Source organism: Sipha flava, unplaced genomic scaffold (genome assembly GCF_003268045.1).
Source record: "Sipha flava isolate LNK unplaced genomic scaffold, YSA_version1 171_pilon_pilon, whole genome shotgun sequence".
Taxonomy (NCBI): Eukaryota; Metazoa; Arthropoda; class Insecta; order Hemiptera; family Aphididae; genus Sipha; species Sipha flava.
This window is the reverse complement of record NW_020271925.1, coordinates 618,351-632,728: the sequence shown is the minus strand read 5'-3', so window position 1 is coordinate 632,728 and position 14,378 is coordinate 618,351. Positions and strand designations below refer to the sequence as shown.

At 38.4% G+C, this 14,378-nt stretch overlaps 1 protein-coding gene across 6 annotated transcripts in view; it reads left to right on the top strand.

The window, feature by feature from the left end:
• LOC112680000 overlaps window positions 1-14,378 on the top strand; it is an 81,737-nt gene that overhangs the window by 41,665 nt on the left and 25,694 nt on the right. For 5 of the 6 annotated variants that reach the window (XM_025549968.1, XM_025549963.1, XM_025549966.1 and 2 more), the window contains one exon: window positions 5,408-5,576. In XM_025549968.1, the coding sequence (XP_025405753.1) occupies window positions 5,408-5,576 (169 nt within the window). The remainder of the gene's footprint in view (window positions 1-5,407; window positions 5,577-14,378) is intronic. The other variant, XM_025549965.1, reaches the window with a different exon arrangement.

Here is a 14,378-nt window from a genome sequence, read left to right as displayed (position 1 = left end):
AAAAACACTCTGGGGGTGTGTAGGAGAATAAAAATAAAATACCAGTAGGAGGCGCACGTATTTAATGAACCTATACATTTACGTTGGATAAACCAACAGTTGGTTTTTACAATGTGTTACGAATTTTACATGTACATAGGACCTGTGAACCGTAAACGGTTGCAAAATATATATTTGAACTTTGTTAATTTCGCCAACGTCTTACGTGCAGTGCCGCTGTATAACATTATTTCCATAAACCCAGTTTTAATTTATTATACATATAAATTGTAATATACAAACTGCAATTACAATATGAAAATAATGTATAATCCATTAACAGAAAATAAAAAATAAAAAACCACGAAATTCTTATAGCCGCTGGTTATTATCGAACCGGGACGTACTACTACCAAACCTAATCGAAACCTATGTACACGGTGCAGCAATATATTATTATAACCTATCTGTTTCGTAATAAATACTTTTTGAATACCGCGATCGGTAGCGGCGAGTGTTTAAGATCTTCCGCGCGACAATATTATAATACTATTATTGTACGGAACGTATTAAATCTGTCTCTCGTACCTCTGCTGCGCAGTGCTTCTTTTATGTATAAAGTTATATCGTATAGGTTCTGTACCATGGGAAACCGACGGTACACATCTGTATCGCGCGTTCATATACGCGTTATGATATTATTATTATTATCATCATCATGGATTATTATTATTATCATCGCGATCCTTGTCGAACTCCGGGGCTGCCGTGCGGTGTCGCCTTGTTTCGAAAGTTAACGGGGAAACAAAACGATATTAATCGCACTGTTTGTTTCAACGGAGCACGTTTAACAAACGTTTGTCGGCCCGCGCAAAAAACCAACTCTAAGCTGAACCCGTCGTGCTGCACATAAAACGTGTATTTACGTGTGCCAACGAAACCGATACGTATTAATGTTATATCGATCATCGTACACAGTTCGCGATCACGACGATTGTTCGATGCGAGATTCACATTTGACCCGGAGTTTCTCGCCGATACACGTAATATTAAAATAACAGTAACTGCCGTCAGTTGCGGGCCTCGCGGTCCGACATCCATCGATAATAATGCCGCGGATTAAATGAAATTTCAAGTTTCGTTTGATCTGCGATATTACTGCCGAAACGTGAGCACTTTCTAATTTTAGTACATACGTAACGATTTTTTTTTTTTTTATTAAGAACAAATAACCCGCGATGTACGCGAGCACTCGTCCCTGCGCGACGGAGGAGTGGAGAAAAAGTGTCATGTATGCTTTGCGTTTTTCGTACGATCGCCGTTTCACCGGGCAATCTCTTTGAGGTCTTTGTACACCAGTGGTTCGTTCTCGTTCGCGTGTTAAACGCATCGGAGTGCTGCGATATATAATAATATTAATTATAATAATCATAATGACGATCGTGTACAATGTATGGACGGTGCGCGTCGTGGTCACGGCGCCCGCGGGGACAATCCGTCGATCGGTTATCGCGGCCAGGACTAATAGAAACATTAATTCGACGCGTGCGCACATGATATGGGTTTTTTATTTTTATTTTTTTTCTCCAAACGTAACATGCATTACTTTTCTGGTATACACGTCGTGCGATTCTGGTGTGCCGCGTAACCATCAACTCAAATAGATCTATCGTCGATCGACGTCATTGCGAAAATAACGCGATTACGATATGCGAAAGGAAAGAAAAAAAACCATCTATCCGATCCTAATAATACGCGGCGTTTTTCGGCCACCGTCGCTGCTGCCGCTGCTGCTCCGTTTCATACGTTTAACGTGTTTCCATGTACAAAATTCGATAATTATCGCGCGAAAAAAACCAGTTTCAAATTTGCTGAGCGCATATTATTATTACGTTTTACGGGTGCAGTAGCAGTAGCTTCAAATTATTATAATGTGGTCGTATGTACAAAATACTTGACGCGCGCGGCCGATGAATACGTGTGCAGATACGATTTCGTGTATGCGATCGTGGGCAGAACGTCATCGACGAGGGAATTTATTTTACATTTTCTGTAAAATGTCAAGACATTCCGAAAGCACACACACCGCTGGTGCGTTATCGCACGCGCGCGCGCGTACGCGTGTAAATTATACACTTTTATTGTTCCCAATCAAAAGCAAACGGTTATCTGCGCGTTACACGGTATTTCTGTTGTTTCTGTTGTTTTTTTTATTCATTTTTTTTCATCTGTACCTGCTCTCTCCCACCGTGCGCTGCTAGCCTAGGATTACCCGGGTGCCCAGATTCTGTTTTTATTTACCGCACCGTATACTCGCAACATTATGTTCGTTGTACGCACACGATTACTACTGTGTTGTTCTCGGTAAGAATACTTGTTGACAACTGAAGTAATAATAATAAAAACATAATGTGTTTGAATCAGCCGATTTTTTCGAACGCCCGGTACACCCGCAGCAACTCGAGCCCATGTAACAATGGTTTCGGCCATCATCACCGATCACCCGTACTATTATTATTATTATTATTATTAAATATTTATTCTTTTTTTTTTTAATTAAACACAATTATCGGTGCGTTCTTCGAAAGGCGCTATTGTTATGAAAAAAAAAAAAAGAAGAAAAATCAATCCTCTCTTAAGCGTCTGTACACGTTTATCGTACGAGTATACGCACAGCCGGTATTCAATCAAAACGACCTGTGGTGGTGACGCGATGTGACCGCGCATGCGCGAACGCGTGTGCTTGTAAATATCACATTTTCGCAATACGTGTAAAAATTGCGATTCAGATTTCGCGAAAATCCTTGATCTACAAGTGCGCGCGCATATATCGCATACGTACACACGTTACATCGGTTACGTGAACAATGAACATGACCTTATGCAAAAAGAAAAGAAAGGATAAAAGGAGATAATAAAAAAAAAAAAACCAACAACAACATAGTGCGACATTATGTGTTTTCCGTTCGGAAATTCAAATCAGCGCTAAAAAACCGCGCGCAGGCCGAGGTGTCCGTAGTGTAATGTTTGCGAAATCATAAATAAATTCGGAGACTATAATCTATGATATGTAATGTATTGAACGAGTGCTGCAGCACAGCACAGCGCACAGCGTACACGTGGAAATATATACGGCGAAAAAAACCGAATAATAACCTCGATCTATCTTTTATTAGAATCTGCAATTATTCAAGAACATCCGCGTTTCGGAACTGCAGAAGTTCGCATTGTAATAATACACGTTTGTTATTATTATTATTATTATTATTTTTTGTGCGTTATTCCTTCACATCAAATCTCCTGTGGTTCTAGATTTATTATTATTCTTTATTTATTTTTTTTATTTTTTTATTTTTTCCACTGCGCCGTGTGTATTCCTTTCCTCGTCCACGCCGAGGCGCGTTTATTGTTTCTCGTACAGCCGCACGTACCTTAACATACGCGTGTACACGTATACAGAGGTGTACACTATTTATAAAGGTAATAATAAAAAATAAAAACATGTACGCATGTAGTAGTATATAATATACTTCATATGTACGTATTAAAATACGCGCATCGACGAATTCCGTTCCCTGCGGGAGGATAAAATTCAAATTATTTTCGCGCGGTGCACGTCTTCCCACCGCCGCAGACGATGAAAGGAACGTTACCCCTTTTTCGCGAATATCCATTCTCATTAAAATCGCGGCGGGCAGGTGAAAAACGACGGCCGATTCTTTTTCCCTTCTTGTTCCCCAGCAATAGTTACGCTGATTTATACGTATGAAAAAGAAAAAAAAAATTACAATATGCCTCTCCGTATGGGTATAATATACGCCGATCCGTTATTCACCCCGAAAACACGAAACGAGGACGTAATAATAAATAATAATATTTTCGCGTTTAATTCTTACGTAATTATAATAACCGCTGATGCTGCTGCTGCAGAAAAGTTTCCGGCTCGTCTACTCTCGTCACCGCCGCCCCGTGTGAATCGTATGCAAATGATTTCGTTATGCCGAGCACACGCTGTGTGCAGTAGTATAATACAGTGTACGACTGCCGTACGTCACGAACGTTGTTGCTACGGCCATTGTTGTCCAAAGGAACGAATGACGATTGCACAATCCGTGTAACAATATTCTTGTACGGTTCTTATCCTGAGTGAAATGTGAAAAATCCAATGTATCAGACGTGCACGTGTGCGCGTACCTGTATTACATTGTACAGATATACTTGTGAAGGCGTTTAATATGGCTCCTTGCATACCACCGCCGCGGCACACGTGCGCATCTCGACGTTGCGATTGCTATGTACACGTATTGTCCAATAATTACATGAATCGTGTAAAAGGCGTGTAAAAAAAAATAAATATGTAGGCACACACCTATAAACAATTACAAGTACAAATACATATTTATATACTATACAAATATAATTAATATCGTATCCGATTGGCATGATGTCCTCGAGGACGCGAGGACATCGCGTTTCGCCCCGTGTTTCAAACAAACATTATATTATTAATGTTATTGTTTTTGATGCTTGCTCGCCCGTTTAATATCTAATAAAAATTACGATTATAATTATACGGTGGAGTAGAGTAACGCGACGACTGTAACGAGCGTATTATGTGCGCACGAAATTTCGGTATAATATTATCACTTCGTGATACCCATCATCTCGGCACATATCGTTACAATAAAGCAGCGGACGCGTCGTAGTTTGCTTTTTGGTATTACTTTCGTTACAAGCTGTGCGATCATAACACAACGATAAATTAACGGTGCATAATGAATACAGTATACATACGAAATACATTATCGTCTCATTTCGGATTATCTATTACCGTTGAACGTGTAATTAAACACAGGTTCTCAAACAAAATAACGTTTTGATGTATCACAAAGCATTTTATAAATATGATTTCGGTGGAATCTTACAAGCAACGAATAATACGACGATTTAAACACAATCAGCTGCACCTTGTACGTATTTATACACATACATACACGTATTATGTATGCATTTACGTCGTCTTAGTCTAGCGAGCGATATGTATTAATTGAAGTTTTCTACATAATAAATATATGCATATAATATACGAGCACGCGGTATTTGGCATGGACAATTGTTAATTAAAAATCGTGTAACAATGATAAAAAGAAACAATACCCATACGTACACCTGTGTTATACGTACATTCGAACGCTTATTGTGGTGTATGCCATACAAATTATTTATTCGTTTAACGACAAACAATTATTAATCCACGAGGCAATTTTGGCGCGCCGCGAGCTTTTACGAGCACTGCGATTCAAATGAAACCAATATATAATATCGCCAAAACATACGAAATGCGTGTACGCCGTTTCTCTATAACGTTTCAGACGTTTTTCGACTTTTTTACAATGTTTTTAATAATTTCTTTTTTTTTTCTTTCCAGCAGCAGCAACACGCCTCGCCGTCGGTTATCGTACCTTTGCCGCAGGCGCACAGGGACACGTCCAGTACCACGGCTGCGATGACGTCACTGGGCATTCAGACCCTGTCGCCGCACTCGGCGGTCACCGCGCCGCTGTCGGTGTCGACGCCGACCTACACCAATGCCCAAGGTCAGTGAATCGGAAATGAATAAATAAATAAAATACTATGGCCAATGTAAAAACGCGGTACCAAGGGTGTGTGTATGTGTATGTGTGTGTGTGTGTGTGTGTGTGTTTGGGGAAGGGGGGCAGGTGGTCGTGTGGTGTAAAACAATTTGTTGGTCGGGTTTATTTTTTTCAATAATTTTTTTCTTCTTCTCTTGGCAAACGAAACTAACCTCGGCACACCTCGCTCACGCGTTACCACCCCCGTCCCGGTCCTCTCATCCCCTCGGTGTGATTCTATTTCGGTGCACGTACGCAGCCACCGACAGCAGAACGAAAGAGAAGAGAGACGGTCGGTTTTTTTTCCACTCTCTCTTTCTCTCTCTCTCTCTCTCTCTCTCTCTCTCTCTCTCTCTCTTTCTCGATCTCGATCTCTTTTTCGCGCGCGTCCGGTATTTGTGTCAAACGACCGGCCAAAAGCCGCACATCTCGCAAATGTCGCGTTTTCCGAACAATGCGGGAAATGCGTGCCGCACGACAACCGCTGGCCGCGCGCGAAGGTCGAATACCCGGAGCGCCTTTTCGCCCTTTTATTCGAAAATAAATCCAAAAGGATCGATGAACCCCAGGCATCCACCGTGCAACCATCGACGCACGGTCCCTGCCCGTCCAAACTCTTATTTTAAACATTGGCGCAGACCATTGGCTATTTTCTTCTCGCGCGCAGCACAACCATGTCCTGTCGGCTCGCGCCGTCCGCACGCCGCACCACGTTATCGTTGCGAATTGTGCGCGTGCGGGAAAAATCTTTCTCGGATAAACCACGGGGACGAACCGCGTGAATAGAACCATACCGGACGGGGTCATAGGTCGCAGTGTCCGGCCCCAATAATGTTCAATTTTATTTTTTTCTGTTTTTTTATCTTATCATCAATCGATGGCTCCGACAACGTTCCGTCTAATCGATATTGCGTTCATGCACGGACGGCGGCACAGGGTCGATTTGAAAATTACGAGCAATTGGTCGTCCGGAGCGTAATAATCCCACGTGGGAAACACGTGAATCGTATTTACACCCCGTCGGTAAAAAAAAAAAATAATAATAATAATACCCCGACCGACTGAGCCTGTGTACATACGTATTATGTATACGTACACGTATATGATATAAGGACGATATCGTAGTAACGCACTTAAACGCGCTCGGTTAAGTTTCCACAAAAATGCGAGAAAAACGATATACCACGGGTAACCCGATGCCTTTGTCTGACGCGTGTAATCGTCAATTGTTTTCTACATGAACCTTTTTTTCTCTTCCACCTACCTCGAGGGTGTTTTTATTGTATATTCTCACCAAAGATTCGCAACGGTATTTTCTCTCTCTTTTCCTCTCTCTCTATCTTCCCCCTTTATCTTCCCCCTTTATCTTCCCTGCTCTGGTTTTCCGTATACTATGCGCATGTCATCACCGTCACCGCCAAAAACCCTTTCACGCGTTTATTGCACATTTTTTATTGTACGAACAAAATATTTCGGTTAATTTTCATAGCGTACCGGTACCGCGGTATAATATTATTATATTTAAGGAACGCATCAATTGTTCGCACTTCTTGTAGGCTCTCGTCGTCGTCATTTTCGTCGTCACTGTAAATATGTATACATTAGCCTATAATACGGCATTTGTATCAATCTAAATTTATTAACAGAACCAGTTTAGAGCAATAAAGATCAATTGCCGTTTGTCCAACGTCGTTTCCTCTTAACCCGCTCGGTAGACGAGGGGGAATATAAATATATATATATACTCAAAATAAAAAAAAATAAAAATAATAATAATAATAATAATAATGATAATAAAAGATGAAAACAGTAATTGTGAGGGAAAAAAAGAAAGAATATGTAGACGATGAAAAAAAGTATGTACTAATAAAAAGTTTAACGCGCATATGCGGGACTCGACAATTTAGCAATCAAACACAATAGCTTGTTTTTAATGAACCGCTTTTCGGACGATTTACTAGTTGCCCTTAGGTCCTATGTGATTGAGGTTAAACCGATTTTATTCAAATCAAAACCCGGTCTAACTAGATCACATTATATGTATGTATGTAAAAATGAATCTTTACAATTTCAAAAAACATTCTCTCGTTAAACATACGCGCTAGCAAATTAGTCTTAAACGATCATTGATTACTGTACGCTCCCGTTAGTATACAAATGATATATTATAACGACAGATATTACGGCTGCAGTGAATTAATGTTTTCCCATCATGAAATGTTTAAAATCAAATACAAAGGGACGCGGTATTATTATCATTAAATCTAGAAACGATTCGGTAATGTATACACTGGTTCACGTTCGTTATTTTTCATTTCTCTGTGTACCGCGTATAAGCACCGAAATTATTACACTAGCTGTGTCATTATTTTGAATAACGTACGAAAAAATGCAATTCATTAGTATATATGGCTTTATATTTTACACGACAGACCTTAGCAACTAATAAACGCTAATTGTCTGTTTGTCGTCTAGGAATCTAAATTTGTGTGGCATGATATTTCGTATACGAGTAATAATTGTACGCGCACAATGTCGTGAGATCCTTTAGTTTCTAGTAAACAATAAAAGAAAAAAACCACATAACACACAATAATAAAACGCCCGGCGAATTTGTTAAACAAATATTTCTACAAAATTCATGTTGTTCTTTCCTTTTTTTGTAAACGCGCTTCGAACAAAAAAATCAAGAATCCCGAATGAAACGCTTGATGATAATATTTATAAATTTTATGTTTTTACTGATACGTAGTAAAATGCATTACCGTTAGCCAAAAATCTAAAAAAAAAAATGTGTTCGGAAATGCGGATAATTTCGCAACCATGTGTTAAGTTTTAAAAAACATGTTTACAGTATTACATTTTTCTAAAATTATTTCGAAACAATTAAATCGTTGAGAAAACCGTTGAAAACTGCGGTTCGTTAAAGCTTATAGATTTCATAACACTCCCTGAGTTTTTCGAGTACGCGGCACGAACTGCCGTACGTCAATGTATAAGCCATCTACGTACACACACTATAGCGCATAGAGTTTTGTATGTATAACATGTGAACGAAATACAATAATGCAGTTTACCGCAAACTATCATTTACATGTCATCCTGCGGGGAGATCCTGTGTGAATTAAAATCGAGCAAGTGTAAACAGACACGAAACGGGGTGGGGACGCACGCTTGTCACTCATTCAACAGGGTTTTTTGTGCCGTTCTTGCGTTTTTTTCCTAAAAAAAAATATGCGTGTATGGAACACGTGTAACTCGTATTTCCCCTCAAAGCGCTGCCGCCAGGGCGGTACGCATGTACAACCACGCCGCACGAGGGATGACGACGACGAATATACGCGTTGCGCTGTTAGTTGTTTTTTTTTTTTTTTTTGGCTATTGTTTTAAGCGATCTCCCGAAATATTACAACGCAGAACCATATAATATTATAATGGACGTGTAAATTATTATTATTATATAAACAATGGAGATTTATCGGGATCCCCGTGGCGGCGACTTGACGTGTTTGGGTTACTCGGCGCGTTTTCCGTAAACAAACGATTGCGTTATATGTTGTTAAAATCAATCGATAAAAAAAAAATCCCATTTTTAATTTTTTGTCAATTGAATTTTTTCTTAGGCGTTTCCACCGATTTACACATATTTGCTGGCGTCTAACGCGTATCGCTGTCAAACCGTCGCCGTTGTTGTCGCGCATTCAAAAGGACGAGAACAATGCACGTCTAACGTTTTTTTTTTTATATATTTTATACTATAACATTAGATAGTATAATGTATAACGCTGCATATACTAATAGTAATATATATTAATATAACGCGAGAGAATCCGTTGATGTCGACCGATTTCGTGTAAACATAGCATGTAATGCGTATACGCAATGGTTAGCTGATGGCCGACAGGAAAAAAGCTCTTGCCTGCAACGGTATAATAATTAGAACGACAATAGTCACATTAGAATGAGATGCGTCAGGGCTCAAGTACAAATACTACGGTCTACTTATACTATATACTTGAATCGATATGTTCGCGATTTGCGTTCGAGCGAGGCTGAAGTAAACTTTTTTCCTTTTATTTGCATTTCGTTGTCGTACTCGGTAACCCGTTTCTTCGACAATATGCCGTTGCAGTTACTATGTCTGATTTGTAGGCGATCGGTGAATCTGAGAAAATATTGCGATTTCTTGCCTCTCCACCACGGGATTTCGCGCGTTACGTTTTTTTTAAGCATTACAGTCACGCACCTAGCAGCTAGCCATCGATGTTATTATATTGTTATTTTATATACATATAAAATATAATGGGAATAATAATAAGTATGGTCGGTCGAATAATACAATAATATTGTACGCGGTGGTGTTAATTAAAAATATGTCACGTTGGGCAATATTTTTTGCGCACGTACGTCCCCGTCCACGCATGCGCGGGCGCCCGTTTTGTAAATAACAATATTGTATAAAATATTATTGAGAGGACCCACCGAGAGAATAATAAAATGAAAATGATATGTAGGTAAGAAAAACGCATTCTTCGCGTGGTCCGTCACGTACCTACGACGCCGTCGCCGCAGATGAATGATACTGACACGCGTCAAATTCGATTCGTCCGGATCGTTGCAGTGCGATCCGTCAGCCGGTGCAATAATTGTGCGGGACAGCAGTCTTAGGGGGACATTTCCAAATGCGGTTTCGGTTTTTGGCCGCGCGCGTCGAAGGAACGGTACGCGACGGACCGATTTTCGGGATACCACCCGGATTGAGCACGGACGAGCACAGCGAACCGTCGTCGTTTGAAACCCTTTCGTTCAAGGGAATACGATTGTGTAATTTGTAGATGGGTAACAAAAAGATGGGTAAGAAAAATAAATAAACACGATTGCATTTGAAATTGTATGCAACGTTGAAAAAATTCACTAAATTCATCGTATTATATCTTATAAATATAGAATGTACTAAGTTCTATAATAATTCATAAAAAATATAAATGAAATGAGTATAACTAAATAAAAGAAAATTAATTAATAAATAAAATCGATAGTTTTTATTTTGACAGAATTATTGTTAATAAATTATTTGAAAATGCTTAAATTTGGATTCCCCGACATCTATAACCTACTACTTTTACTGAAACACGGAAAATACCGTTTAATATAACGGAAATAACGAAATTTCGTTGTATCTGATGTATTCGATATCATTAATAACAAACGTAGGTTATAAAAGCGATAAAACACAAAGTATTTATTAACTTTTCAAGTTCACTCGTATGTGGTATACACAAATACCGGTATGAAAATTGGCATCAACGCTTAAGACTTCGTACGCAATCGTGCGGTTAAAAATCAGGTAAAATCGTGCGGAATCGTATATAACTTATAAAGGTATCGCCGTTGACGCAATCGTGTTTTACCCGGGCGAGAGCACGCGTCCGCGTATCGGAAACCGAAAACCGAATTCGGACGACGGTTCGCACCCCGTGAACCGAAAGGTAATACAACACGAAACGGCGCGCAGATATACCACGTAATGTTACAACGATTGGTGCGGCAAACAGTTCTGCCAGCGGAGCGCTCCGTATAAATTAATCGCCGTACAATAGATGTCCGTGCGCGCGTATACGCCGCCGCGGTATTTCGTGTACAGGGCAAATGATACGCGCGGCCATTGTCGCGATGGAAAACATTATTGTTTCGTGCACGCAAGCGCACGTTCAGCGAACAAAAACTGGTAGCGAAAGCCGCACAAAGTCCGCGTATGCCGCCGCCGAGTGCACGCATGTTATTATAATACGTTTGAATATCGCGCACGGGTAAAAAAAATGCATTATAAATGGATGCATCATCACGAGCGTGTTTTTACAATAACCATAGTACAGTCGGTATTACTCTTGGTACGACTCGCGGGCGCTGCGAATCGACGATTGTAAACTATTATATATTGTCCTGGTCGAGTGCTGCCGTCAAAGCACTACCGTCGGGTAACGTTCGACTGCGCTGGGGTCGAGAAAGACGTGTCCGAAAAAGTAAACTCGATTAAAAAGTATAAACACTAGCTAACGTTTTTTTTTTTTCTGACAAAAACACATATGACCGTTTTCGTTTAGGTAATAATTGTGTGCAGTACGACTTGTGTTGCGGTGGATCTCGTTTCGCGATTTTCCGACCCGCGATAATCGTTATTATATTACGCTAATGTCGAACCCCCCCCCCCCCTTTTTTTGGTTTGCGAATATGTTGACTAGCGGCATCGCGCCGAAAAAAACGTTTCCGATTATTGTGGAATGTGTATTACATATTAATAAATATTTTTAATTTCCTACTTTCTTTTCCGGCCGGTTTAATTTACGGTTGTGTGAACAAATAAACAATATTAATGCACGCGCCGAGATAGACGACTACCGGATTCGTACGCGTACCCGATATAATATTATGCGATACTACCCGTGTTGCTCGGGATAAGTGTCGGTTTCGGGTACAACGTATTATTGTACGTAAGCATTCATACTGGTCGATTTGCATTTTACACAATATATTTTTACAATGACCATAATTGATGCGAGGGTAGTGGTCGGATTGTAGTTTTGATTGAAGATTGAGTCCGTCCGCTAATATGGAACTATTTAAATGACAGCGGACAATGCTTAATCGTTTGCAAGGTCCCGGCATCGTTTGAGTTTCGAACGTTCCTTCATGGGATCTCCTAAGAATGTTTAGATTTAAAACAAGAGGATTGCGGTGGTCGGATGGATTTGAGCGGAAGCGTTTGTAGAAAGACTACTTATTTTGCTGTTGGAATGGACAGGATTGTATTTGATCATAATTTAAACGATGGGTCGCGCGTTTAAGCCGTTTATCCTCCCCATACAAACCTATCGTGATACAATCATCGATATTCTAGTGCACATTTTTCGGCACCACTGCCGTTATACTACCGTTTTTTTGTCCACGTCATGCGTACGTAATTATGTTATTTAGGCATACGGTACGCGTATAATACCATTCGCAAGTACTCGTCTTTGGACTGTTATTATTATTAATTTTTTTTCTTTCATTTTACATATATATTTATGTGTGTGTGAGTGTGTGTGTGTATATATTTATATAAAACCGACATGTGTTAATTTGCCTCGTTCACCGACCGGGTTATAATGTTAATTATCATTGTTTGCCGTAATAACATCGGAAACACAGCGTTTGTCTGTTTTTTATTGTCCTTTAGTAATTAAGTATTTATAAATTCGTCGGTAATGCCCTTGGTTTTTTGTTTTTTTTTTTTTTTGTATATTTTACGATACCGTTTCAAGTGCGCTTATGCGTATGCGCGTGTGTGTGCGGGTCCTTTGTCGAATGTATACCACACACCAATGTGTGCTGTTGTATATTCGGAAATTTGTTTTCACGCGATTTTGTTTTTTTTTTTTCTTAATCTAATTGATCTATATTGTATAAATATTGTACAATATTATATTATGTATATTCTATTAAAGAACACATATGTAATTAAAACTGTTAATTAAAGTTTCATGTGTACACAAAAACCGTTTACTCGACATTAAAATAATAATAATAATAATAATAATGATTATAATTATAATTTGATATAAGTATAATTCGTTATTAATATACGGTAAATATTTGACGTATTCGACAGAATGACGCCAAACGCGTGCGGTTAATAAAATCGAAACATTATTCCGTATAATATGGCATGTTTTATTGATATGCTCGTACTTCTTTCATTATTATTAATTTTAGTTTTTTTTTTCTTTTTTTAATACATTTAGTGTTCCATAATATTTGAACGGGTTGGTGTACGTACGGCTCACCAAAAATTTGTACAAGCTTAATAATTACTTAATTGTGCGCGTTTAAAAACGCAATGCAATATTTAATCAATTTTGTTAAGTATTTCATTCGCTCTTCCATTTTTATTTGGTAAGAACAGAAAAATGAACTTGTAACAAATATTTTCGTCGGTAATAATGAAAATTATGACATAACCGTGTACAACGTTATAAATATTTTATTAAAGATGTTTGAAATGAAAAAAATATCTTTGAAATCTTATATTTAATTTACGATAGTGATTTAGTTTAGTTTTAGTTTTCAAGTATTTAGTCTTGTTGAGGTACTATTGGTCGGAAATTTAACGCAGATGGCACTTCGAAGCGGTTTTTTTTGAGGAGGGAATTTTCCAATAGTTTTCTGGAAAATTTTAGAAACCTGTGATCTCGTGGGAATGCCGAGGACCAGTCATCAGCAATTCCCATCGGCAAGGAAAACTTATTGCATTATTTTAAAACTTTTTAATAATCTAAGAAACGTAAAGTTTTCAGCGATTATTTCTTTTAGTATATCGTAGATATAACACACATTTTTAAAATATGTTGACTGTTTTAGTGTTCTATGTACCTATAAATATTTCGAACTTTTCGGATATAATTTTTATTTTTTTTTAATTTTTATAATTGTTATTTTACTTAGTCTATAATTTTAATTTTGAAGACTTAAAATTGTATAATGAATAAAATATTGTTATTTCTTAAGCTTTATAAAAAAAATATCAAAATAAATATCTCCATAACACTAGATTCGGCTGTAAGTCCTGTGTGAAACTAGGTTATATATAATAATATAATTATTATTATAATTTATTTTTTCTACCAAATTGCAACCAAATATTTGAATAACGTAAGATTTTTATAAAATCAAATTAACATCAGTGTTTTATTTTCAGTATAAAAAAATCTAACAAACATGAGAAAA